General features: G+C 45.0%; 1 protein-coding gene across 4 annotated transcripts in view; it reads left to right on the top strand.

Annotated features, from left to right (window-relative positions):
* The window catches only part of MKLN1 (muskelin 1), a 361,241-nt gene extending 335,172 nt beyond the window's left edge, over nt 1-26,069 (top strand). For 2 of the 4 annotated variants that reach the window (XM_062199265.1, XM_062199202.1), the window contains 3 exons: nt 2,378-2,480; nt 10,826-10,880; nt 17,049-26,069. In XM_062199265.1, the coding sequence (XP_062055249.1) occupies nt 2,378-2,480; nt 10,826-10,880; nt 17,049-17,170 (280 nt within the window). In that variant the 3' untranslated portion in view covers nt 17,171-26,069. The remainder of the gene's footprint in view (nt 1-2,377; nt 2,481-10,825; nt 10,881-17,048) is intronic. The other 2 variants (XM_062199325.1, XM_062199381.1) reach the window with 1 other exon arrangement.
* The last annotated feature ends 886 nt before the right edge of the window (nt 26,070-26,955 follow it).

The following is a 26,955-nucleotide window of genomic DNA, read 5'->3' as shown; positions in this document are numbered from 1 at the left end:
TATGAATTAGATTTTCCTATAATGTATTTACTTCTTGTTCCTTTCTTGGCTTTCGCATGTTGTGCTTAAAAGATAAATTAATGCAGAAGCTAGTATGGGACGTTAAGTGTGAATAATAACTGTATTTGTTATGGAGTCTGTGAGGGGGAAGGTCTTCATCTTCACGTTGTCTGAATGGCAAAGGATAAACTCTGTTAAAACAAGATTGAAGCTTTGCTGTACCTTCTACCAATGTTTATATTGCTTAAATTTCATTCCATAATATATTACTTCATGTTAAACTGTTTTTAAGAGAAAAGACAGAGGCAGGCATTTGCGGGATGTCCGCATCCCATGAGAGTGCCCAGGTTTGATGGAGTCCCACCTCCACTTACTATCCAACTTCCTGCCGATGTGCCCGAGAGGCAGTAGGTGAGGAATTCAAGTACTCGAGTTCTGCTACCCATGTAGGAGACCCAGAGAGAGTTCCTAGCTTCTGGCTTTGGCTTGGCTCAGCCCCAGCTTTTGTGGGTATCTGGGTTTGAACCAGCAGATGAAAGATCTGTCTGTCTGTCTGTTTCTCCCTCTGTAAGTGTCTGCAGTCTACGCCAGGCCAAACCCAAGAGCTTAGAACTCAATCCAGGTCTTCACGTGGATGATGGGGACCCAAGTCACTCCGCCTCTGAGGATGCGCGTTAGCTAGACACTGGATCAGAAGTACTGGAACTCGAACTGGGCAGTCTGATACGGAATATGGGTGTCTGAAGAGGCATCTTACCCCTGTGCCAAATCCCACCCCTGAAAACATTTCTTCATGAGAATATTCAAGAATTTAAAGCACTTTCTCAACATCTGAATAGCTAAGAACTATTGTAGAGGCTTTTCTTTGTACCTCTCTCTCTCTGCTTTCCTATACTATTATCCTGAGTTTTTTTACCCTCAGCCTCATGGCATAGATAGATACACAGATTCTGCCATGTCGTGGCTTCTGCTTACTACCTATCTATTTTTGTCTGCCTTTTATGTGTCCTTGTATATGTCACCTTCAGATTCTCTGAGAGGATTCCCTGGAGAGAGTGTCCCTACTGGGAAGAACACTGCCAAGCCATTTTATAAACTGCTGATCAGGACGATTGCCTTTGGCTCAGGTGCCAAAACACTGTTCTAATCTTTTGTGGACAAGAGGGTAGAGTAACATGACCTCTGTACTAGGGGTTCTCATCTGAGGGCTATAAGAATCGCAGTCACTCTCAAGGTGCTGCCTGGTAGAAGAGAGCTGTGATATTTTGCTAATCGTTGTCCCTGCCTGAAGTACGGATGCTGCATCACCAAGGATGCCGCCTATCTGAACGCTGTTGTGAAAGGCTCGTCACCATTTTCTTTACCCAAAGGAAATTAAATGAGTTTCTTTTCTTTGTGTAATGTTTTGAAAAACAGGAAAATTTGTGAGAAATAAATCCTTATATAATTATGCTATGATAAATGTACATTATCATCTTTAGGGAGATAAATAGATCCAAATCTTTTTTCTGTTTTAAGAGAACTCATTGTTTCCTTTTCAGCTTTGGGATCAAATAGATCCCATGTTTATTCTGCTTTTGCCACTTGCTAGCTCTTACCTTAGCCATATTCAGTCTTTGGTCCACAATTTCTCACTTATTTTTTAAACGGTAAAGGGGCAGGCCTTTGGAAACACTGTTTAGATACCACTGATATGCCTGCATCCCATCTAAGAGTTCCTGGGTTGGAGTTCTGGCTGTGTTTCCAGTTCCAGCTTCCTGCTGTTATGCCCCCTGGGAGGTAGCTAGTTGTAACTCAAGTACTTGGGCAACTGGGATGTATCCTCAGCTCCTAGTTTTGACTTGTCGCAGCCCCTGCTGTTGTAGGCATTTGGGGAGTGAACCATAAGATGGGAGATCTCTCTCTCTCTCTCTCTCTCTCTCGCCACCTTTCCAGTGAAGAAAAAGAAATGCCTGGTCAATGTTAATGATACTCATGAAAAAAGGGATCCTACTTATATCCATTTCTGAAGTATCTGCTAAGCGTCTCCACTGGGTAGAGGCTGGTATTTTTATTCCTTCTGTTTGGTTTTGATGGAACACTGGGCTTTTTTGCTGTTCTCTTATGTAAATTATTTAACACATTCACTGTGTTTTGTAGTTAGTGAGAGAAGAGTAGGCATGCTCTTACCCACAGCTGCCCAAGGCCACCTGCATTGCCTTTCCATCTCCAGGTGTCTACATCTACACCATCTACATGGCTGGGTTGTTACTGTGGTTTCCCAAACACAAGTTTTTTAGAAAAGAGTAACTCCTCATACACAGTATATTTCACTGGAGGTCTGAAAGACGTTCCTGATGAGTTCTTATAATTCAACACAACTTTTATTCCTTTCCAGATTTGAAGAAAAGGCTCAAATGGATCCCTTGAGTGCACTGAAATATTTACAGAACGATCTTTATATAACTGTGGATCATTCAGACCCTGAAGAGACGAAAGAGGTAAAGAACGGTGGTAATTACACTTCAGAAATTGAGTTTTTTGAAAAGTCTTTGTGTTTGCTGCTTTTGCTCTTGAGTATTTAAAATAAAATGAAGAAGGCTTGATGACACAATCTTTAAACATGGCCCAAACAAGCTGAAATCAAAATTGAACAGGCAACTTTTCGGGTGGTAATATATGACTCAAGTCGCATAAAAGCAGATCCATTCAGAAAAGGATTCTGAGGTATAAAGTTTTGACTTAGACATTAGGTTTGAATTTGGGGAGGAAACAGACATGTTTACCCTTCTTCCACAGTTCCTTAGTTCTTTCACTTTTTTTGTAAGATTGATTTATTCACTTGAGATAGCATAGTCACAGGCAGAGGGAGACACGGAGAGCATAGTCACAGGCAGAGGGAGACGCGGAGAGCATAGTCACAGGCAGAGGGAGACGCGGAGAGCATAGTCACAGGCAGAGGGAGACGCAGAGAGCATAGTCACAGGCAGAGGGAGACGCAGAGAGCATAGTTACAGGTAGAGGGAGACGCAGAGAGCATAGTTACAGTGGCAGCAGTGGCCGGAGCTGAGCCAGTCCAAAACTAGAAGCTTCTTCCGGTCTCCCACGTGGGTGCAGGGGCCCAAGCACTTGGGCCATCCTCCACTGCTTTCCCAGGCCACAGCAGAGAGCTGGATCAGAAGTGGAGCAGCTGAGGGCCGGTGCCGTAGCTCACTTGGTTAATCCTCCGCCTGTGGCGCCGGCATCCCATATTGGCTCCGGGTTCTAGTCCCGGTTGCTCCTCTTCCAGTCCAGCTCTCGCTGTGGCCTGGGAGGGCAGTGGAGGATGGCCCAAGTGCTTGGGCCCCTGCACCTGCATGGGAGACCAGGAAGAAGCTCCTGGCTCCTGGCTTCAGATTGGCACAGCGCCGGCTTTAGCGGCCATTTGAGGGGTGAACCAACGGAGGGAAGACCTTTCTCTCTGTCTCTTTCTCTCACTGTCTAACTCTGCCTGTCAAAAAAAAAAAAAAAAGTGGAGCAGCTGAGACTCGAACCGGCACCCATATGGGATGCTGGAACCATAGGCAGATGCTTAACCCACTGTGCCACAGCACCAGCCCCTGGTTCTTTTACTTAATGATTATGTAATAGTTTATTATAAATTTTTTGTCATGGGTCATGATCCCTCAAGAGAGAAAATAAAACTCTCTTTTTCTTTAGGGAGAAAATGAGAGGTTGGTGGAAGTAGAATTCTTGCTTCTGTAAATATTGTTTAGTTATATGAATGTTTTATCAGTATTGCTTGACTAGAAGTCACTAGATTTATTTATCAATAGATCCTAAGCTGAAGAACTGAGTAGCTGATCATGACTTCATTGTTTTGTTATGTAACATGGGATAGAAGCAACAGTTCCTAAAAATTTCATATTCTTATGGGCCTATTTGCTTATCTACAGTGTATGAACATATCTGCAATGTGTTTCATAACTTTACAGCCTTTCTTTCCACCAGCTTCTGAGATTTTGTCATTCTTCGGCCATTTCTTTTGCTTTTGCCAGACATTCTTATACATCAAGAAGTACCTAAACTGTAATCCTTTTGACCTTCCACTGTGAAAACTGGTGCTAATTATATGTAGTTCTATCCCTATGTGTCTTTCCCTGTGAACTGTTGCTTGCTTTGACTTTGTAATGGCAGTATCACGCTTCAGCATTGGCACAGGTTTCCAGTTTAATGGCGGATTACTTTGAGAGTCACTGTACTTTCATCCAGTAGAGTCTGCATGTCCACAGCACCAGAGTTACTCTTTGATAGTTTCCTGCTGTGAAAATAAGTTCTATTTTTGTCACTCAATATTGATTACAGCCCTTCATTAGATAATCAGCAGAACTCACTTTAGAACCCTTTGAAGGGGGATAGTTGTCTTTCTGTGGTACTGTTAGAAATAGAGGAAGTTCTCATAGTTTTGCCAAGTGAAAGACGGCTTCAATCTGTTATCACTTATAACTATACATAGGTGGAAAGTCCATTAATGATAATTTTGTTAGATCATGCATTTGGAGACTTTTATATAGATTTCCTTATATTTTTTCTATGTTGCATATAAAATGGCTATAACTGGGAAGAATAATTTTTCTCTAATTTTAAAAGCAAAACCAAAGTGAAATACTTCAAAGTAAATAATTTTAACTGTGTGAGCTAAAGTAAGCCAATGAAAATAGGCAGTTTTTAAAAATATTTATTTATTTGAAAGAGTTACAGAGAGAGAGAGAGGTCTTCCATCTGCTGGTTCATTCCCCAATTGGCTGCAATGGCTGGAGCTGTGCCGATCGAAAGCCAGGAGCCAAGAGCTTCTTCCGGGTCTCCCACAATGGGTGCAGGGGCCCAAGGACTTGGGCCACCTTCCAGTGCTTTCCCAGGCCATAGCAGAGAACTGGCTTGGAAGTGGAGCAGCCAGGTCTCAAACTGGTGTCCATATGGGGTGCCGGCACTGCAGGCGGCAGCTTTACCCTCTATTCCACAGTGCCAGCTCCAATAGACAGTTCTTAAAGCTAAGCTAATAGGGAAAATCAGTACATGGAGTTATCTCAAGTTCAATCTAAGCAGTTCTTAAAATTTTGATAGCTGATTTCTATTTTTCTTTTTTTAAGTAGTGTCACTTTATGATTTTGTATGCCACATACTTCCATTTCATTGCATAAAAGCTTAATCTATCAAGTATTGTTTAGTGCTAATTGAAGTTAGTAAAAACAGTGTGTGTGTCAACATCAGAATTACCTCAGAAACATTCAAAGTTATGTCCTCACCTAAGATTCTGTCATCTGCTCATACGTAATAGAAAATGGAAAACATTCTTTTTCTTAAAAAAACAAAAAATTTATTTTATTTATTCAAAAGGTAAAATGGTAGAGAGTGAAAGAGCTGCTCCATTCATGAGTTTACTCCTCAAATGGCCGTAACAGCTGGGGCTGAGCCAGGCCAAAGCCAAGAGCTCACAACTCCGTCTGGGTCTCCCGTGTGAGCAGCAGGGACCCAAGCACTTGGGCCATTTGCTGTTGTTCTTCCAGCCACATTAGCAGGCAGCTAATGGAACTTGAACCAGCACTCCCAAGTGTGAAAGGGGCTAATCCCATTGCCCCTTCTCCTTTTCCTATCTTTTAAGCATACAGGAGTGCACTCGGATGTGTGAATTGCAATACTTGTAGTGTGGCCTGTGTGCTCCTGTGCAGGGGGACACTGCAGCTCCATAAAGCGCTCTGGGGCAGGAGAGAGGCAGCACGGAGAGCAGAGCGCAGCTGTCCTGGGTCAGCCACCACCCGCCTCTGCTCATCGCACGTGGTAGTGGCTCACATGTGGTCCTGGGCCTTCGCTGTGTTCTGCTTTGTTGTCCTGTTTTTTTGTTCCACTGTTTTTGTAACTGGAGTGTTTAAGAATGCTTGTGACTTTTATTTATTCTTCATGTTCAACTCATTTCCATCAGCAGTTATTTTTTTAAGATACGAAGCAGTCAGCTGATGATACAAGCAGGACCTGAGGAACCCTGACATTTGAGCCCATGGTGACAGGTGGGGCACACGCAGCCCTTGCAGGCTTTTCCCAGGAACACCCTGCAGTACCTGGCACACTGTGTGTCTCCCAGTCATTCCTTTAATGGGGATCTTGAGTGATGAGTTGTTTTTGTGGATCACGGCTCCTGGGTAGTTTGGTTTGCCTTTGCAGTGTTTAACTTGATTGCTTTTTTATTCAACTCTCTGAGATTGCTTTCTTCCATACGTGGTATGTAATCAAATGTGGCAGACTCTTTGATAACCTGCTGGATCATATTGCTCATGGGCATACTATGCCGTCTTGTGAAGTCCTGCCCATGATAGTCAGGGGGGTTTCCTATCTCAGGGTCAAGGCTGCACTAGCCTGCAGTTAGTGGAAACTTTTTGATCAGGTACAAGTTTTCTGAAAATTGGTAACCCACAAATTTTACCCAGACACACAAACAGCACTGACTTGGATACCTGCTTGGCCATATTCCTGGATCAGTAGAGGTGCCCAGTGACTATATCTAACTCAGCTTTCAAAACTTATTGTAGTGCTTTTTAAAAGATTTATTTTATTATTTATTTGAAAGGCAGAGTTACACAGAGAGAGGGAGAGATGGAGATCTTCCATCCACTTGTTCACTACCCACGTGGCCACAGTGACCAGGTCCGAGCCAGGAGCCTGGGTCTCCATTCAGGTTTCTCATGTGGGAAGCAGGGGTCCAAGGACTTGGGTTGCAGCCACATTGTCAGGGAGCTGAGTTAAGTGGAGCAGCTAGGACTTGAAACTGTGCTCATATGGGATGCTGGCATTGCAGGCAGTGACGTAACTGACTGCACTATGGCAGCACCCCCCTTTTAAGATTTATTTGTTGTTTATTTGAAAGACAGTGTTGGAGAGAGGAAGAGACAGGGGAAAAAACTTAGTATATTCTTTTTTTTTTTTTTTTTTTTTTTTTTTTTGACAGAGTGGATAGTGAGAGAGAGAGACAGAGAGGAAGGTCTTCCTTTTTGCCGTTGGTTCACCCTCCAATGGCCGCTGCGGCCGGCGCATCTAACCGATCCGAAGCCAGGAGCCAGGTGCTTCTCCTGGTCTCCCATGCGGGTACAGGGCCCAATCTCTTGGGCCATTCTCCACTGCCTTCCCGGGCCATAGCAGAGAGCTGGCCTGGAAGAGGGGCAACCGGGACAGAATCCGGCGCCCCAACCAGGACTAGATCCCGGTGTGCCGGCGCCACAAGGCGGAGGATTAGCCTGTTAAGCCACAGCGCCGGCCAAAACTTAGTATATTCTGATGATCTGTTTTTGGAAACAAAAACTCCCTGCTGACAGTTCCAGTATTTTCATGTATACTTGACAGTACTTGTCAGTGAGGCATGTAGAGCTTCAGTTTTTGTTGTTGTTTCATTTATTTATTTATTCACTTGAAAGAGTTACAGAGAGTGAGAGATCTTCCCTTCACTGGTTCACTCCCCAGACAGCCTCAATTGCTGGGGCTGGGCTAGGCCAAAGCCAGGAGCCAGTATCCTTCTCTGGGTCTCCCTCCTGTGTGGCAGGGGTGCAAGGACTTGGGCCATTCTCTGCTGCTTTTCCCAGGCCGTTACCAGGGAGCTGGGTGAGGAGTAGAGCAGTTGGGACTTGAACCAGCACCCGTATGGGATGCCTAGCTAGTATAAGGAAAAGATAAACAGCATTTAGATGGAAAAGGAAGAATTACCTTTCTTTGCATTTATAAATGATATGAATGTATATGTAGAAAGCCCTCATGAAGTCTACAGAGGATAAATGGATTTAACAAGTTTATAGAAGACATAGTCAGTAGAAAGCAATGAACAGCCAGAAAATGAAAAGTTAAAACCTGCAATTTCTGTTAGCATCAAAAATGATCGCATATGGAGGTGGCCGTTTGCCATAGCTGTTAAGACGCTAGTTGGCATGCTTGTGTCCTCTATCATGAGTGCCTGTCCCGTCTCTGCTCTGCTTCTAATTCCAGCTTCTTGCTAGTGCACACCCTGGGAGGCAGCAGGTTTCAGTCCAGGTACTTGGGTTCCTGCCACTCACGTGGGAGACCTGGATCCACTTCCAGGCTCCTTACTGGCTTGCCCAGCACTGGCTATTGTACTCATTTGGAAAGGAGCCATCAGATGGAAGATCTCTCTCTGTCCCTGTGACTTTGCCTTTCACATAAATTTTTAAAAGTTCAAAATTTTAAAAATAAAATATGTGCAGTCTAAGTCTTTTGTAAGAAATTAATGAAGTTGGGGTCAGTGTTGTGGTGCAGCAGGTTAAGCTGCTGCTTGGTATGCTGGCATCATTATGACCACTGGTTCAAGTCCAGCTGCTTCATTTCCATTCCAGCTCCCAGCATTTGTACCTGGGAAAGCATTGGAAGATGGCCCTAGTAGTTAAGACTTTGCCACCCACATGGGAGACCCGGATGGAGTTCCTGGCTCCTGGCTTTGGCCTGGCCCAGCCCCAGCTGTTGTGAACATTTGGGGAAGTGAACCAATAGATGGAAGATCGATAGCTCATACTCGCTTGCTCGCTCTCGCTCTCTCTCTCGCATTCCCCCCCGTCTCCTCTCCCTCTCCACCTTCCTCTCTATCTCTGTATTTATATATAAACATTTATATATAAATCTATATCTGTATTTATTTATAAATATAATGGAGAAACACATTTATGGGTTGAAAGACTAAAAATTGGTTAAAGCTTCCCATTCTTCACAAATTATTTTTTTAAGTTTATTTACTTATTTGAAAGGCAGAATGACAAAGATCTTCCATCGGTATGTTTACTCGCTAAATGGCCACAGCAGCCAGTTATGGGCCAGGCCAAAGCCGGAGCCAAGGTCTGCATTAGCAGGAAGCTGAAATTGAGAGTCAGAGCCAGGAATCAAATGCAGGCATTCCAGCTGATGATGCAGGCCGCTTAACTAGCATCTTAACTGTCAGGCCAAACACCTACCCCATAGCTGAAGTTTGTTTTTGTTTTAAGATAGATTTATTGGGGCCTGCACCGTGAAATAGCTGGTAAAGCTGCTGCCTGCAACACCAGCATCCCATATGGGCGTCAGTTCGAGTCCCGGCTGCTCCACTTCCAATCCAGCTCTCTCCTATGGCCTAGGAAACAGTGGAAGATGCCCAAGGCCTTGGGCCACTGCACCTGCATGGGAGACTTGGAAGAAGCTCCTGGCTCCTGGTGGCTGTCCTGACCATTTGGGGAGTGAACCCGTGGGTGGAAGACTCTCTCTCTCTCTCTCTTTGCCTCTGCCTCTGCCTCTGCCTCTCTGCAACTCTGCCTTTCAAATAAATAGATCTTCAAAAAACAATTTAAAAAGATATATTTATTTATTTGAAAGGCAGAGTGACAGAGTCGAGACACAGGGATCAACCCACTGGTTCACTCTCCAAATGACCACAACAGTCGGAGCTGATCATGGCCAAAGCCATGAGCCTGGAACTCCATCCAGGTCTCCCATGTGGGTAGGAGGGACCCAAGTACTTGGATCATTTTCCACTGCTTTCCCAGTACATTAACTGGAGCTGGATCAGTAGTGGAGCAGCCAGGACTTGAACTGGTCCTCTGATACGGGATGCTAGCTTTGCAAACAATGGCTTAACCCACTTTACCACAATACCGGCCCCCAATACCTGAAATTTTAACGGCTCCAAACATAAGATATGACATACCTTCAGAAGAATTCATGGTATCACCTCCTAAAGCCTTGAGAAGTGCCACGTTTGTCTACTCTTATTCTTTCCTTGACTTTGCCTTTTTTCTAGCATCCTCATTTCAGGTAAATATAAATATTCCATTAGTTCTCATGAATTATTTTTTATTTTATAAATTATTTTTATTAATTTGTTAAAAATCCCAGCATTGCAATAATTTTCTAAAGGATTTTATTTATTTATTTGAGAGGTAGTTACAGGCAGTGAGAGGGAGAGACAGAGAGAAAGGTCTTCCTTACGTTGGTTCACTGCCAGTGGCCGCAACGTCCAGAGCTGTGCTGATCCGAAGCCAGGAGCTTCTTCCCGATCTCCCATGTGGGTGCAGGAGCCCTAGCACTTTCCCAGGCCATAGCAGAGAGCTGGATTGGAAGAGGAGCAGCCAGGACTAGAACCAGCGCCTATATGGGATGCTGTTGCCGCAGGCAGAGGGTTAACCTACTGCGCCACAGTGCCAGCCCCAAAAATTTATTTTACTTATTTTAAAAGCAGAGTTAGAGAAATAGGGAGAGAGAAGTCTTCTATCCAGTGGTTCACTCCCCCAAATGACGGCAGTTACCAGACCTGGGCCAAGCCGAAGCCAGGAGCTTCTTCCGGATCTTGTGTATAGGTGCAGGGGCTCAAGCACGTGGGCCATCCTCCCTGCTTTCTTGGGTACGTAAGCAAGGAGCTGAATCAGAAGTGGAGCAGCTGGCACTTGAGCCGGTGCCCATATGGAATACTGTAATTTTGTCTTACTGTGTCATAGTTCAGGTACATTTTCTGTTTTAAACGAACCTGAATTGGCTATTATTTCTGTTGAAAAAGGCTTTGAATGTTAACAGTATAATTATGCATGATTGTGGAATCACAGAAACAGCCTATACACCTGCTTTTCTCTCAGAGTCTGAGTTACGCAGCAGATTATCAGGTGTTTTACAATAGCTTGTATTTATTTTTGAGATGAGAATGTGTTAAAAAGGGTAGAGCGCAGGACTTGGTCCATTAGTCTAGACGTGGTGTTCTTGCCACTGATTCCGAGCAATTGCTCAGAAATAGTCCCAGGTACAGACTTTGTTTTCCTCCCATGTAATTAGCTAATCTGTTCCTGTTTCTCTTTTACAGTTTCAGCTCTTAGCTTCAGCTCTGTTCAAGTCTGGATCAGATTTTACAGCTCTAGGTGAGTATTCCAGGATCGCTTACCCAGCCAGATTCCTTCATAGTTAGGAGCTTGCATTTTGTTTTCTTCTAAATGAAACATCAGGGAAAATGCCCATCTAACAAATGGCGTGCTTTGGAGACAACAGGCAGTTTCTGATAAGCCGCTGCAGCAGTACTTTCCACGCACGATCCGCCAGTTCATGGATCTGTGTGTCACGCCTGTTACACTATGCTATGCCAGAATGCAGGCAGATAGCAATAGAAACACGAGCAAAGTAAATTACATTGAATAGTGCTGCTTGGGGTTCAGGCTGCATTAGTGATACTCATTACGAGATTGACACTTGTTGGTTGAATGGGGTTTCTCTCAGTTTGGTCTATGTGTGGTGTCAAGAGAATGGTGGTGGGGTAGGCAATGAAGTGAATGTATTGAGAGCAGAGGAAATGAATTCTCTTTCCTAACAATGAGAATTTTTATTTGGTATCTTAATTGTTCAAGATAAGTTCCAGTTAAATCATGTTTTTCTCAAACATCTCAGATACACAGTCTTTTTTTTTTTCTTCAAAGATGCATTTATTTACTTGAAAGTCAGAGTTACACAGAGAAGGAGAGGCAGAGAGAAAGAGAGAGTCTTCCATTTGCTGGTTCACTCCCCAGTTGGCCACAATGGCTGGAGCTGCACCAATCTGAAGCCAGGAGCCAAGAGCTTCTTCGGGTCACCCATACAGATGCAGGGGCTCAAGGACCTGGGCCGTCTTCTACTGCTTTCCCAGGCCATGGCAGAGAGCCGGATCGGAAGTGGAGAAGATGGGACTCAAACTGGTGCCCTTATGGGATGCTGGCATTGCAGGCAGAGGCTTTGTCTGCTATGCCACAGCGCCGGCCCCAAGCATAGTCTTCATTTAGTAATACTCTCATTTGCTTTCTAAAAAATATTTAAACTGCATTTTAATCAGAAACTGGAAAGTGACTCATTTGTTAAAATAGGTGTTAACAACTACCACATCTTTTTTAAAGATTTATTTATTTATTTGAAAGGTAGAGTTACAGAGAGGCAGGGGTAGAGAGAAAGTCTTCCATCCACTGGTTCACTCCACAAATGGCCACGATGGCTGGAGCTGGGCCAATCCAAAGCCAGGAGCCAAGAGCTTCTTCAGGGTCTCCCACATGGGTGCAGGGGCCAAAGCACCTGGACCACCTTCCACTGCCTTCGCAGGCCATAGCAGGAAACTGGATTGGAAGTGGAATAGCTGGGACTCGAACCGGCACTCATATGGGATGCCAGCACCTCAGGCGGCAGCTTTACCTGCTATACCACAGCACCAGCCCCTACCACATAAGTACATTGTGTCAGTATGCTTGGGCTGCCATAGCAAAATACCACAGACTGGTTTCTTAAGCAGCTGATTTATTTCCTCGTTGTGGAGGCAAGAAGACCAGGATCCATGTGAGCGGCGTTGGTCTCTCCTGAGGCCTCTCTCCTTGGCTTGCATGGCCATCTTCTCACTGTGACCTCACTTGGTCTTCCTTTGCACTCATGACTCCCTACTGACTCTTCAGTTACCATTTGTGAAGCGCTCACGCAGTTAAGCTAGGCTATAATAAAATGGGGAGCCTGTTTAGTTGTCAGTACCCAGGGTCTTAGGTAAGCTTTCATGGGCATTTACGTTAGGATAACTCATTGGTAGCTTCAGTTTCTTACCAAGATAGTTGTCATTTGAGTATGGGAATTTCTAGCTTTCCGCTTGTCATAATAAAGTGTAGTTACACAAGAGAATGCATATTGGTGCCCTGAAGCTGGTGCTCTTACTGTTTTTCTAAGAGTTGAGCAATAGTATTGAAATTTTCCAACATACATACTATTTTAAATTTTTTCTTGCTTTATTTTTATTTTATTTGAAAGGCATGAGAAGGGGGGGGAGGGAGAGGAGAGAGAGAGAAAGAAAGAAAGAGAGGGAGAGAGAGACAGCGCACGAATACCTTCTATCCTCTAGTTCACTAGCCTCAGTCAAGCTTTCAGACTCATTTCCTTCATAATTATTCCAATTTATGTTAACCTCCTAGGGTCTCCCACGCAGGTGCAGGGGCCCAAGGACGTGGGCCATCTTCCACTGCTTTCCCAGGCCATAGCAGAGAGCTGGATCAAAAGTAGGACAGCCAGGACTCGACCCAGTACCTGTATGGGATGCTGGCACTGCAGGCACCACAGCGCCGGCCCTCAAACAGTGCTGTTTGATAATTGTTGCCACTCATGAATTAAAAGTCTTCAGAATTTCTCATCATTTTCTGTGTCCTTTTAACTTTATACTTTTGCTCTGTGCACTAAGCTTAGATTCAGCAAGGTCTTTTTGTCAGCCTCTTATCTGCAGCCCGCTTGTTTACAGGGGCTTTAATGTAATAATACATTTACTGGAAACAGTGTGAATTTGAAAACTTATCTGCCAGGGGAAAATGAGAGTGTTTGCCTTTCCATGAACTTTTGAAGCACCCTCATAATATAGTGGTTATATAAATGATTAAGTATATTGGCTGAAATTAGTTCAAATTTTGAAGAGTGAATGCCTGTGATTTACTTTCAAAGAGTTCCATGAAAAGATTGGGATTCACATACCACAACACACATACACACACACACACAGCATATTTGACAGAATGTTAATTGATGAATCTAAGTGAAGAATATATGAATGTTGTACTATTCTTGAAATTTTTCTGTGGGCTTAAAATTTTTCAAAATAAAGAGTTGAAAATAAAGGAGTTTAGAAAATTCAGAAAAGTATGAAACAGGAAAAAATTATAGTCTCACCATTCAGAGGTAACTTCATTGATATTTTTGGAGTATTTCCTTCCATTCATTTCTGTCATATGATAGTAGGTTTTATTGAATCTTAAACTCAACTCAAAGAAGTAACCATTTTCTTTCAAACTTAAAACAACAACAATAATAAAATTTTAAAAAATGCAAACCAGAGGCAGGTGTTTGGTGCAGTGGCTAAGATGCTGCTCTGAAGTGCCTGGGCGAGCCCCAGCTCCTCTGCTTCCAGGTCCAGCTTCGCCAGTGGACTCCCCTGGGAGACAGCAGGTGACGGCTCAAGTACTTGGGTGCCTGCCACCCACGAGAAAGACTTGGAAGCAGTTCCAGGTTCCTGCCCTGGCTGTTGTGAGCATTTCTGGAGTTAACCAGCAGATGGAAGAGCTCTGTCTTCCTTTCAAGTAAAATGAAAACAAATAAATAAATAAATGAGAGTGGCCAGTGCTGAGGCACAGCAGATTAACGCCCTGGCCTGAAGTGCTCGCATACCATATGGGCGCCAGTTCGAGACCTGGCTGCTCCACTTCCGATCCAGCTCTCTGCTATGGCCTGGGAAGGCAGTGGAGGATGGCCCAAGTCCTTGAGCCCCTGTACCTGCATGGGAGACCAGCAGGAGGCTCCTGGCTCCTAGCTTCAGATTGGCACAGCTCCGGGTGTTGTGTCCATTTGGGGAGTGAACCATTGGATGGAAGATACCTCTCTCTCTCTCTCTCTCTCTCTCTCTCTCTCTCTCTCTCTCTCTGCCTCTCTCTCTGCCTCTCCTCTCTGTATAACTCTTTCAAATAAATAAATAAATCTTCAAACAAAATTCAGTGAGAAGGAGCATGCCAGTCTCGAGGCATGTAGTAGAACCATAAATGTATAGTTATTTACTGTGTGCCAGGTATATAGTGTATGTGTCTTTCTTTCAGTCATCTATGTTTTCATTCAATTCTCTGAGTCTACTTCCAGCTCCGAGGGCCTTACTGGTTTTAGACCATTTTCTAAAGATCCCTTTCATTTTGACTTTATTATATTTTTATTATCAACTTTTAGTGGGTCTGATGCATTAATGATTCAGAAAAGAGGAGTGGATTTCCTCAGCGCTGGCTAGCAGAGGAATAGCCTTGGGAGGGAGAGAGGAGAAAGCTGTGACCTGGTTCCTGAAGCGCCAGTCCTGCGAGGAGTATCCTTGTAGTCACAGGTGGTCCCAAAACAACGCTGACGTGAGCAGGCACATCCTTGTAGTCACAGGTGGTCCCACAACAACCCTGACGTGAGCAGGAGAATCCTTGTAGTCACAGGTGGTCCCACAACAACCCTGACGTGAGCAGGAGAATCCTTGTAGTCACAGGTGGTCCCACAACAACCCTGACGTGAGCAGGAGAATCCTTGTGGTCACAGGTGGTCCCACAACAACGCTGACGTGAGCAGGAGAATCCTTGTAGTCACAGGTGGTCCCACGACAACCCTGACGTGAGCAGGAGTATCCTTGTAGTCACAGGTGGTCCCACAACAACCCTGACGTGAGCAGGCACATCCTTGTGGTCACAGGTGGTCCCACGACAACGCTGACGTGAGCAGGAGAATCCTTGTAGTCACAGGTGGTCCCACGACAACGCTGACGTGAGCAGGAGTATCCTTGTAGTCACAGGTGTTCCCACAACAACGCTGACGTGAGCAGGAGTATCCTTGTAGTCACAGGTGGTCCCACAACAACGCTGACGTGAGCAGGAGTATCCTTGTAGTCACAGGTGGTCCCACAACAACGCTGACGTGAGCAGGAGAATCCTTGTAGTCACAGGTGGTCCCACGACAACGCTGACGTGAGCAGGCGCATCCTTGTAGTCACAGGTGGTCCCACGACAACGCTGACGTGAGCAGGAGTATCCTTGTAGTCACAGGTGGTCCCACAACAACCCTGACGTGAGCAGGAGTATCCTTGTAGTCACAGGTGGTCCCACGACAACGCTGACGTGAGCAGGAGAATCCTTGTAGTCACAGGTGTTCCCACAACAACGCTGACGTGAGCAGGAGTATCCTTGTAGTCACAGGTGTTCCCACAACAACGCTGACGTGAGCAGGAGTATCCTTGTAGTCACAGGTGGTCCCACAACAACGCTGACGTGAGCAGGAGTATCCTTGTAGTCACAGGTGGTCCCACAACAACGCTGACGTGAGCAGGAGAATCCTTGTGGTCACAGGTGGTCCCACGACAACGCTGACGTGAGCAGGAGAATCCTTGTGGTCACAGGTGGTCCCACGACAACCCTGACGTGAGCAGGAGTATCCTTGTAGTCACAGGTGGTCCCACGACAACGCTGACGTGAGCAGGAGAATCCTTGTAGTCACAGGTGGTCCCACAACAACGCTGACGTGAGCAGGCGCATCCTTGTAGTCACAGGTGGTCCCACAACAACGCTGACGTGAGCAGGAGAATCCTTGTGGTCACAGGTGGTCCCACAACAACGCTGACGTGAGCAGGCGCATCCTTGTAGTCACAGGTGGTCCCACGACAACGCTGACGTGAGCAGGAGAATCCTTGTGGTCACAGGTGGTCCCACGACAACCCTGACGTGAGCAGGAGTATCCTTGTAGTCACAGGTGGTCCCACGACAACGCTGACGTGAGCAGGAGAATCCTTGTAGTCACAGGTGGTCCCACAACAACGCTGACGTGAGCAGGCGCATCCTTGTAGTCACAGGTGGTCCCACAACAACGCTGACGTGAGCAGGCGCATCCTTGTGGTCACAGGTGGTCCCACAACAACGCTGACGTGAGCAGGCGCATCCTTGTAGTCACAGGTGGTCCCACGACAACGCTGACGTGAGCAGGAGTATCCTTGTAGTCACAGGTGGTCCCACAACAACCCTGACGTGAGCAGGCGCATCCTTGTGGTCACAGGTGGTCCCACGACAACCCTGACGTGAGCAGGAGTATCCTTGTAGTCACAGGTGGTCCCACGACAACGCTGACGTGAGCAGGCGCATCCTTGTAGTCACAGGTGGTCCCACGACAACGCTGACGTGAGCAGGAGTATCCTTGTAGTCACAGGTGGTCCCACGACAACGCTGACGTGAGCAGGAGAATCCTTGTAGTCACAGGTGGTCCCACGACAACGCTGACGTGAGCAGGAGAATCCTTGTAGTCACAGGTGGTCCCACAACAACGCTGACGTGAGCAAGAGTACCGCAGATTTAGGGGAAACAGAAGGGCTGAAAGCAGGAAAGTCTGGTTCCTTTACTGGGATCAGAGCACTGCCAGGTAGAGAAACCGGGAAGGATTCGGTAGACTCTGGTCTGTCGGTGACTCATTGCTGCTGGTTCCGAAGAGCTTGTCTGGTACAGGTTGAGTTTTAACACAGTGGCTGAATTGCTTTCTCTCTCCTGCCCCAGGCTTTTCCGACGTGGATCACACCTATGCTCAACGAACTCAGCTCTTTGACACCTTAGTAAATTTCTTTCCTGACAGTATGACTCCACCCAAAGGCAACTTGGTAGACCTCATCACGCTGTAACCGAAGGGCTGCTCGATGGGGACGCGCAGAACGGAGCCTGCTTCGTCTTGGACTGCGACTCTGGGCCGCCACTGCGCTGTGATGGAGGCCTGCACCAGAGTCTGCAAGGGATCTGTACCGTCACGAGTTTTAATCCTCTTCTCTCACGCCTGACCGCAACCCCCTTCTCCTCATCCTATCCCAAACTAGGCTAATAAAGTGAAATTGGTATACTTTCCATTTAAATATATACATATATTTTTTCTTACTTTAACTTTTAAGAATTAATGAATATAAGAGAAAAAATAGGCAGTTCACCCTTCTCCGAGTTTTATTTCTCTTTCTTTTTTTGAACTGGGGAGCTGAGCACTGTTAACATTCAGTGCTGTAAGAACTTTGGACTTTGCTGGATTTTTTTGGCTAGCTTCCTTCTTTTTCTTCCCTTCCGATTTCACTTTTATCTCACATCACACAACTGCTTGTGAGTGGTGTCGCTTGTTTACCTCGTTCTCAACAGATACGTAGTACTGTACGACAGTGGCTGTATGTGAAGGTGATGTTGTGTCAGTGTTGTAGCACAGTAAAGAATAGGCAGAACCGAGAGCTCAAGTTTGCACTCTGCCGTAGAACAAAGAAGCGAAATCCAAGACTGACCTGGACACCCATCTGAGATTGGTGTATAATATTTCTACAATGAAACATTTTATAGTGGATACTATAGTGTCATCTGGCTTTTAGTCACAGAACTTTAAACTGAGGAGACCTTAGTGTGGACCCTTTAAGAGCCATTCCAGAAATGACAAGCAGGAGGGATCTAGGGTGACTAAGGTGTCCTTCATCTCTTTGTAGCCATTTTGGAAGACAGTGGCTCTAGGGCACAGGTTGGTTTGTGCTGTGTCTTTGTAGCATTTTCATTTGGGAAGCCCATTTCTAGAGCCACCCTTTTCTTTTTTCCCCATACACATTGACTCTACATCTGCTTCTGTATACTGATATTTTGAAGAATAATGGTTTGTGGTTGTCCACTGGTGTGCACCTAGCAGCAGTTCTTAAGCACATAGACTGGGCTTTTTTAAATGGAGAAAAAGAATATTTTTTCATTAAACAGAAAGGCATGACAGATGGTCTTTGCCACAATTCCAGTTGTTTGCAGGGGAGAGAGGCACATATCTTTCAGCAAGGTGCTATGGAATGCAGTGTGGGAAAGCTGCATCTGGTTAGTGTTCACATTTGCTCAGCAAGAGTTCTGTGTGCGCCCGACAGCCACCACGCTGGAAGCAGACTCAGTATAGTACGTGTCCATCAGTCAGCTCTGAAGACTGAATGACTCATGGAGCTGAGTGTGTGCCTGTGTGGCAAGGTTAGGCGTCACGAGAGAGAAGAGAGTGACCTGCACTTTGAAGAAGTGTCATGTGTAGGAATCAGACTTTGAGATCCATCTTCCCTCTGTCTTTATGGACACAAGTATTTTTGCTGGTTCTGTCTTGAGCCATCAGTGGCTTTCGAGTTATCCCAAAGCAATCACTAGTGATTTCTTACACAAGTTATTCCCTACCTTATCTTGTGAAATGTATTCTGTATAATTCAGCAGGTTCCAAATTGTGTAGATGTGGAATGACCAATCGATTATAGTTAAATAAATACAGTTTACTTGCACTTGTACAGTTCCATAAAATGATTCCCCTGAGTAACAGTCCAGGACAAAAAATATTAGTGTAACTAATATGGTAGCCTGTTGAATCTCATTTTGTGAAGACAGGTGCAAGTCAGAGGTTGACAGGGATGAACTTAATACCGCTGTCTAGATTTAGAAGCTCTGGTTTTGCTTACTGTGAACCCCGGTACTTTAAAACATTAACCAAATGAAGCTGGCTGCCCTCGCCTTTTGTCTATAGTGCTTTCTTTATAACTTTTTTGGTCAGTTCCTTACACTCATATTATTTGGAGGGAACTCAATTCTTGACCTCAGTGATTTTGCTTTTGTTTTCCCCTAATCATGTCTCTACTGGCTTTTGTTTTAAAAATCTGCTTTACATAAATATGTGCTTGTTTCAGTTTCATCTTTCCTCATTTTGCGTAGATGGAAATTTCCCCCTTCGTTTTTTGGAATTTTTGGCACTACTGTGTTGAAATGGAGTTGAATCATGGTGGCCCATTTCCGAAGTGAGGCGGCAGCTCACTAGATAAGTCGGCTTCGTCGGGCATCACTGGAATGTTTGCCGGGAATGCAGGGCTCACATACCCGTGAGCAAGACTGCAAAGCTGCTCACGTTATTTTCACCTTAGAACCCTGGTCTCAATCATGGAGTTAGTGAGGAACTGTGTGTATTTCCAAGAATTCCAGTAGTGTACTGTAATTTAAGTTTATAATTTGTATTTGGATAGATAAGTTTTGTTTAGGTAACTACATATATGCTTTACTTTCTTTGATTTTTAACTTAGTCCCGAATCGAAATACTGGCTGATGCTTAGACACGTAATTATCAGGACATGGTTTGCTTAATTTTGTCCTTAGCTTCAACTTCTCTCCGATTTCTTTTTCCCAGTGGAATATATTATTTTCAGCAAGAAATAAAGTAGTTCTCATATCATTTGCAGTGCCTGTGCTTCTTGAGAAATGATCTGATTTGCAAGACACTTCTCAAATGCATTTGCAAGGTATCTTGTGAAATGACAGGAACCTCACATGGCCGGCTTGGTAATTCAAAGTACATCATTCTCTGCAGTAGAGGGATTGAGAGTCGAGTGCCTTCCTGTGTGCGAAAGCCGACAGACAGTGTTAACCTCTGTCAAGGTCATGTTTTTAGACTAAACTCTAAAACGGACCTGTCTGTGTCTAGTAAGTAAAAGCTGTTAGAAAATTAAGTCCCTCGGTCTTTTCCAGTTGAGAGCACGATGTCTGGTTGAAGTGTGTAAAACTACATGCTCAAGTGAAATAATACTGTGTGTACCACCTTATCAGAAAAGTGGATCTCCACAGCTGCCTTCCAAGTGCTGTGTGGAGATCCATTAACAGTTCCACTTAATGAAGTGCTGCTTTAGAATCTAACTTACAGTGAAAACTAGCTTGAGGCACTGAATCATTTAGTGAGAGGTTGAGAATAATCAAAAAGCACTTAGCAAGAAGTATGTTCCTCATTTTATTCTCTGGATTATATTAAATGTTATGGTAATTACATAAAGAGTTTGCCATAAAATTATCCTGAACACTACATGGAATTCACTGGGTAATTGTGGGTCATTTAATTTTTTCTTGAGTTTTTGTTTTCGTTCTGGGAAATCCCTTAGCTGGTTGAATGTTTTGCAAAAGGTGAGAATTACAGTTGGCAGTGGTTTCTGTGGGAGGAATCGCTACCGTGTGTACTCTAAAGAAAGTCAAGTGGCAATAAAATACATCTCCCTAACCCTTCTTTGGTTTAGAATGCATGTCTGCCCGCACTCTCACGCTGGGACAATGTGGATTCTCACACAGTGGCTCGTCCTTGATCTGGGATGTGCAGGCTTCCCTGGAGACAGTTTGTAGTCATGGGAGATCATCGCGGGTCTGCATGTGACAGTACTTAGAGATGAAATCTGCACTCTTTTTTAACTACAATGTTTTTGTTTTGTTTTAGTCAAGTAACACCTGTGATGTGTTTTATGCTGAGATGACTTGGTTATCCCAAAGTTGCAGTCTAGAGGTATGTCAGCTGAAGGGGGAAGTTTTCTAAGTTTGTTGAAATAATAAGGAGCGAACCAGCTCAGCTGAATGCTGCTGTTGTCATCACAGGGGCGGGGCACTCATTATTGCAATATATTGATTTCTTCACCAAACGCTCCTTTTCTTTTTCTGAATAAATACTATTTTAGAGATTGCACTTAACACCTTTTTTTAACCTCCGTTTGCTCCTACTCACCAAATAGTGTGAATTGTTTACATTGATTTTTCTCAGCTCCTGTCACTTTGTTCTTGACTGTTATAGCCATAGACTTGATGGGATTCTTGTAGCATGGCTGCTGCTTGAAAGAAAGATCAGTGTTGTTGTGAAACAAACATGCTCTCCATGTTTACATTCTTGTTTATGATGGGAGTGAAATTGAAGTTGTATGTTACAGAATTAATAACATTGAGATACTGCAATAAATACTTGGATCATTTTCATTTGAGGATAGTGATCATTGCTGTGGCAGCTCTTTTTTCTTGAAATTTGAGAAAGGCAGAATGCTCCCATTCTCTGATTTTCTCCCTAAATGCCTGCCATGCCCAGGGTCGGGCCTGGTTGACGCCAGGAACTAGGAACTCAATCCAGGTCCCTCACATGGGACCCAACCACAGGAGCCATCACCTGCTGCCTCCCAGAGTCTTCACTGGAAGCTGGAGCCAGGAGTTGAACCCGGGCACTCCAGAGTGGGCTGCAGGCATTGTAGCTGTGTCTTAACCGTGAGGTGGGGCCCACCCGGGGCAGCTTTGATGGAAGAGTCCATGTTGACTCCCTTTCCTGGCACTAGGAAGCACTGTCCTACATCTGTCAGTACAGGAGCAGTTTTATAGGAGAGCTTATGGAATTCAGCATACCAACAGACGTTCCAGTTTGCCTATAGTCTCTATGGTATTTTTTCTAGCCTATTTTCTTCTGGTCCCACCTCCTATGAACAGTATTTATATGCTGTTGAATCTGGAATTTGTGTTAAGAATTGACTTTCAGTTATTGATCTAGTCATATTAGGAATAGTTTCAATGATCATGAAATTATTGGTATTCCTTTTTTTTTCTTGAACAAAAATAGTGCGGCCTTAGAAATGTCTCTTCCCCTGAAGAATGTGAATTTAATCTCAATTCCAAATGACTAAATTGACTTTCAGTTGTAACCAGTGTAAAAATCATCTGAGTCATTAGATGTTAAGGTGAATCTGATTTTCTGGTGGTACATAAATACCTCCATGCAAAACCCATCATTGCCTGCCTTTCTCTGTCAGGTAGAGAGATCTGGAACTGGAACTCAGCTCACAACTTTAAAACAAAATTCAAAGGATGGTTCTAGTTAATCATCTGCATTAGAGTCAGTATTTGGAATGAGGTTTGCTCATAGGCAACGGTGTCCTCAACATTGTCAAGCTTGCCAGAAAACAGTTCTGTGTGGGTTTTCTCCCAGGGCTGTGGAGGCCGCAGTGACCACAGGAAAGGGTAGAGCTGGGGTGTTGGGTCGGGAGGTAGATCAGTTCTAAGACAGCAGTGCAGGTGATTGAATCATGTCTTCCTTTTTTTTAAAATTTATTTGAGAGAGAGAAGGAGAGACGGAAAGGTCTTCCTGCTAGTTCATTCTCCAAATGGCTACAGTGGCTAGAGCTGGGCTGATCAGGAGCCAGGACTTTCCTCCAGGTCTCCCACGTGGGTACAGAGGTCCAAGGACTTAGGCCACCCTCCACTGCCTTCCCAGGACATAGCAGAGAGCTGGATCAGAAGTGGAGCAGCCAGGACTTGAACCGGAGCCCATATGGGATGCCAGCACACAGGTGGCGGCTTGACCCGCTATGCCACAGCGCCGGCCCCAGCTAAGCAGTTTCCTACAGAGAAGCCAGCAATAAAGCATTTTAATGTGCTGTTTCCTGGCCTCCCACAGGGCTTGGTGTGAAGTCAGACACCAGCGGAGATGGCTCTCCAGTTCCATTCAGTACTTCATGGGAAGCAGCCCTCTGTGTAGTGTGCTGAGCAGGCCGGCAGCTGCTCAGCTCGCCAGTTTTGAGCTTTATTTCTCTCCTTGTTAGAAGATCTCAAGAAAGCCTTCTTAGTGTTTAGCAGCATCATTACTTTTGTGTCATTACTTGGTCATCGTTTTCCAGCCCTCTGAGACGTGACACGTTTGGTACAGCACGTAAGCCTCCACTTGGGACGCCGGCATCCCATACAGGAGTGCCTGTGTGCCAGCCCTGCTGCTGATTCCAACTTTTTCTGAGGCAAACCCTACGTGGGAGGCAGCTTCCTTCTAGGGAGACCAAGTGGAGTTCAGAGCTCCTGATTTCAGCCTGGTTGAGCCCTGGCAGGTGGGAGATTCATTCTCTCTCATTCTCTCTCTGCCTTTCAAATATAAATTTAAATAATAAATAGAATATTGTGACTTCATGTATGACTTTGAACCCACACAGAAGTGAACTGATGTTAGCTTGCAAGCTTTAAAATTAACTACATGTAATCCCAAGGTTTTTTGTTTATTCTGCTTTGCAGAGAAATGTAATCAGGGCTTGGCATTAGAAGTGTTTAATGATTTTGGTTTATTCTTGCAGTGCCCTGCACATCTGTACAATGGTTGCATTAGAGACAGTCTCTAGCTCGTGTTCTGGGTCCATTGCAGCAGTAGCGTGGACCACTTATGTGTGTGTTCCAAGGGCTGGCGGAGCCCATCCACCCTGGCCTGGCCATCAGATGTTTGCACACTGCTTATAGTCCCTGTATTTACCTTTTGAGATGCACAGGGGAACAGGACAGCATCGCGTGGCTTTACAGGTTCAGAGTCCTAGGATACGTCTAACTTTGAGGCTTAATTTTACATACACAAGTTACCTGTGCTCATGGAAACACTGAATACATTAGAAGACATGAAAGTGATTGTCAGCCCGACCTGAAACTCAGTAGAATATGGAAGGCCGAAAAATATGAGGTTAAATATGAATGGTCTCCTACAGGGGAAGATACACTGTTTGAAAAGTCACATACTTCATCTCCTTGAAATTCTTGTTTTTTCCTCTCTTAGACAAAATGACTTTGGCGACTGATGTTATAAACAGTTTTCTCCCTTTATTGTAAAGAATCCGTCTGGGAAAAGAAGCGATTTCCTTTCCTAAGCAGTACAGTTATCCTGGGCAAGCGATGTTGTGCTTGTGTCACCTTTAAGCCAGCCCGTTTTTTGACTTGTGTGTGTCTTTTGAAGTGAATTAAATTGGACTGTGGTGTTATTTGTCTTTTATGCACACTCTTCAGCTCAGTTTAGGAATTGCGTAATGACGTGAGCAGATCTCTTCCTGGAAGCACATACACTTTGTTCTTAATGAAACTGCTTCCCGTGCCGCCATGCCCAGAGTCTTCAGCCACAGAAGATGAGCATGGGAAAGCTAAGTCAACTGTGCCTTTGCCAGTCGCGGTTTTGGAAACAGCATTTTTTTTTTTTTTTTTTTTTTTTTTGACAGAGTGGACAGTGAGAGAGACAGAGAGAAAGGTCTTCCTTTTCCGTTGGTTCACCCTCCAATGGCCGCTGTGCACTGCGCCGATCCAAAGCCAGGAGCCAGGTGCTTCTCCTGGTCTCCCATGCGGGTGCAAGGCCCAAGGACTTGGGCCATCCTCCACTGCCTTCCCCGGGCCACAGCAGAGAGCTAGACTGGAAGAGGAGCCAAAGGACGGAATCTGGTGCCCCAACTGGGACTAGAACCCGGGGTGCCGGCGCCGCAGGCGGAGGATTAGCCTATCGAGCCACGGCGCCAGCCCAGGGAACAGCGTTCTTATCTTTCCAAAATGGCATATTTATAAGCAGCCTGAGGAACATGTTAGAATTTTTTTTTTATAAATTAGAAGTCCTCAGTAGCCAGACATTAAGATCCCTTCTGATAGCGATAGACCTTCAAAACCAGAGTTGATGGGGAATTAGACTGAGAAGGAAGTTAGAGCTCTCCCATAGTGGGCAGACCAGCTTCCCAGACCGTGCTCACACGGTGGATGGCTCCTTTTGTGAGAACATGTCCTGGACTGGAAGTGGGTAACGGACAGCACCCAGCTCACCTGGAGGCTGGAGAATTTTAATATCTTTTATGGGACTTGATAACATTGATTCTTGTGATTACAAAAGTGCATTTTCATAGAAAATGACCAAGTGTGAAGAAGGGGAGCCACTGTTAGTTGACTGATGAGACTCACTGTCTTTTCCCCGATTTCCATCATTATTAACGTGGTAAAGGCCAGAGAAGGTTTAAGGAAAACAGACATTAACAAAAAACTTTTTCTCAATCATTTTCATTGTCTTATGCCGTGGGCATGGAGAACCAGACCTCAAGCACATTGCCCCTGTCCTCATTACGTTATTTTACTCATGACCCTCTCCTAGATAGTCTGAAAAAGTTCTCTGTATATGTATCTTGAACCCTGACGTCTGGGTGTCAGCTACTACCCGGGAGCTGTGGGGAGCTGCCTCACTCAGGTCACTGGGAATCTCATCCTTCGACCCCTGATGTTTCTAATTGGGACGTTAGTGCACCGCTGGGGGAAGTGGAGCATACCCACACCATGCGGAGCCTTCCGTTTAGGAGTGACTCAATGGATGAGGTGCTGTCGAGAGGCCGGGGAGGCTGGGGGAAGCAAAAGAGACAAAATACAATTATCAGTGAGGAGCCCACGGAACAGGAGTTCCTGTGCTTAAGCAGTGTCTATCAGCAATGTTCCTTTTTCTGCACACCAGCTCAGAATCAGAAGCTTTGCACAGGGTCCATGTTTTGGATGAGACTCCTTATTGTGTGGAGGGGGAAACTCTGGCTGGGTTTTGCTGTCAGTGGGGTTAGGTCCACAGCCTAAAGTACCCTAAGTCAGAAGTGGAAAGCATGGCATCAGCTGGTGGGAGCTTTACAACCAGTGCTTTCTGGGTATCAGATCTGTCCTGACATTAATTGTTCCAGGTCATTGTTGGGCTGTGTTGTGTTCTATGGTCTTCCTCATTCCCTCTGATCCTCTTTGCTTTAAATTTAGTCCATATGGGCTTTTTAGGATTTGGTTTTTTAGTACATGTAAATTTCTGATCCCAGGTTTGGTACATGTGTTAACACTACTATGTGAATAAGTAAATTGATCTCTGAACAATTGCGATTGTAGAATTACGTTGTATGTAATGTACATATGGAGAAAGAATGTATTTTGTTCATTTTCTTAATTAAAAGTTATATATGGACCTTACAAGGTGTCACCTGTGTTTGCTTCTGTAGTTGTTGTATTTTTCCCTCAAAAAGGTTTTCTTCAGGCTCCCAGAGGTGGAACATGACCCACCGTAGAAGGGCCCTTGGGATGCTGCTCAAATGAATGAACTCTCGGAATTTCTGGAGGAACCTTCTGTTTCTAAAGACACTGCTCAGCTATTTATTGAGGAAATGTTTTTCTATCTGCTATGAATGGCTGGTTGTGCAGTTTTCACATGGGGACTCTCTATCCCAGATCTTTGTAGAGTTCAGGAACTAGGAGAAGAAACTGACCTGAAATAGAAAACTAATTGTAGACAGGTAGTAAAGGGAGAGAACTTGGACATTTACCATGCTGGAAAAATCCTGGTCTCTGTCCCCAAAGCAGAGAGAAAGTAACATACGGGCCAACCTTGAAAAACCATAAACTGAGCCAGAAGCCAGATACGGAGGCCAGATGGACTCCCATAAGCAGGTCTCCCCTCCCCGCCTGTCGTCTTGGGGATGCTGTGGCCTGGAGTGAACTGTTTGTTTCATTCCTAATAGAGGTGTGTGTTTGCAGCGTTACAAACCAAATAATCCATATCTCACCACATGGTTCTCATTTCTAGGATGTGCCCTGAGTGTAACTCGAAAGTTTGTTTTCAAAACAGGAAAACATGAGGCACAGTGATAAGGTAAGGAGCTGGCTTTTCCTTGGTTAATCCTCCAGAGAGTTCATACCGAAGGTTCGAGATGTAGGGCACCGCCCTGAATCTATTTGTTTCTGGCTCCTGGTGGGAAGGAGTGGCCACAGGGGGCTCGGCGCTGACTTTGGCTGCCATGCCAGCTGCTCCACAGCACGTGAGTATGGGGACCTCCCGAGGTTTGGCGGCGCTACGTTGTGCTTGTCTGAGAGG

Source organism: Lepus europaeus, chromosome 1 (genome assembly GCF_033115175.1).
Source record: "Lepus europaeus isolate LE1 chromosome 1, mLepTim1.pri, whole genome shotgun sequence".
In the NCBI taxonomy this organism is placed as follows: Eukaryota; Metazoa; Chordata; class Mammalia; order Lagomorpha; family Leporidae; genus Lepus; species Lepus europaeus.
The sequence above is the reverse complement of the archived record's forward strand: the minus strand, read 5'-3'. Positions and strand labels throughout refer to the sequence as shown.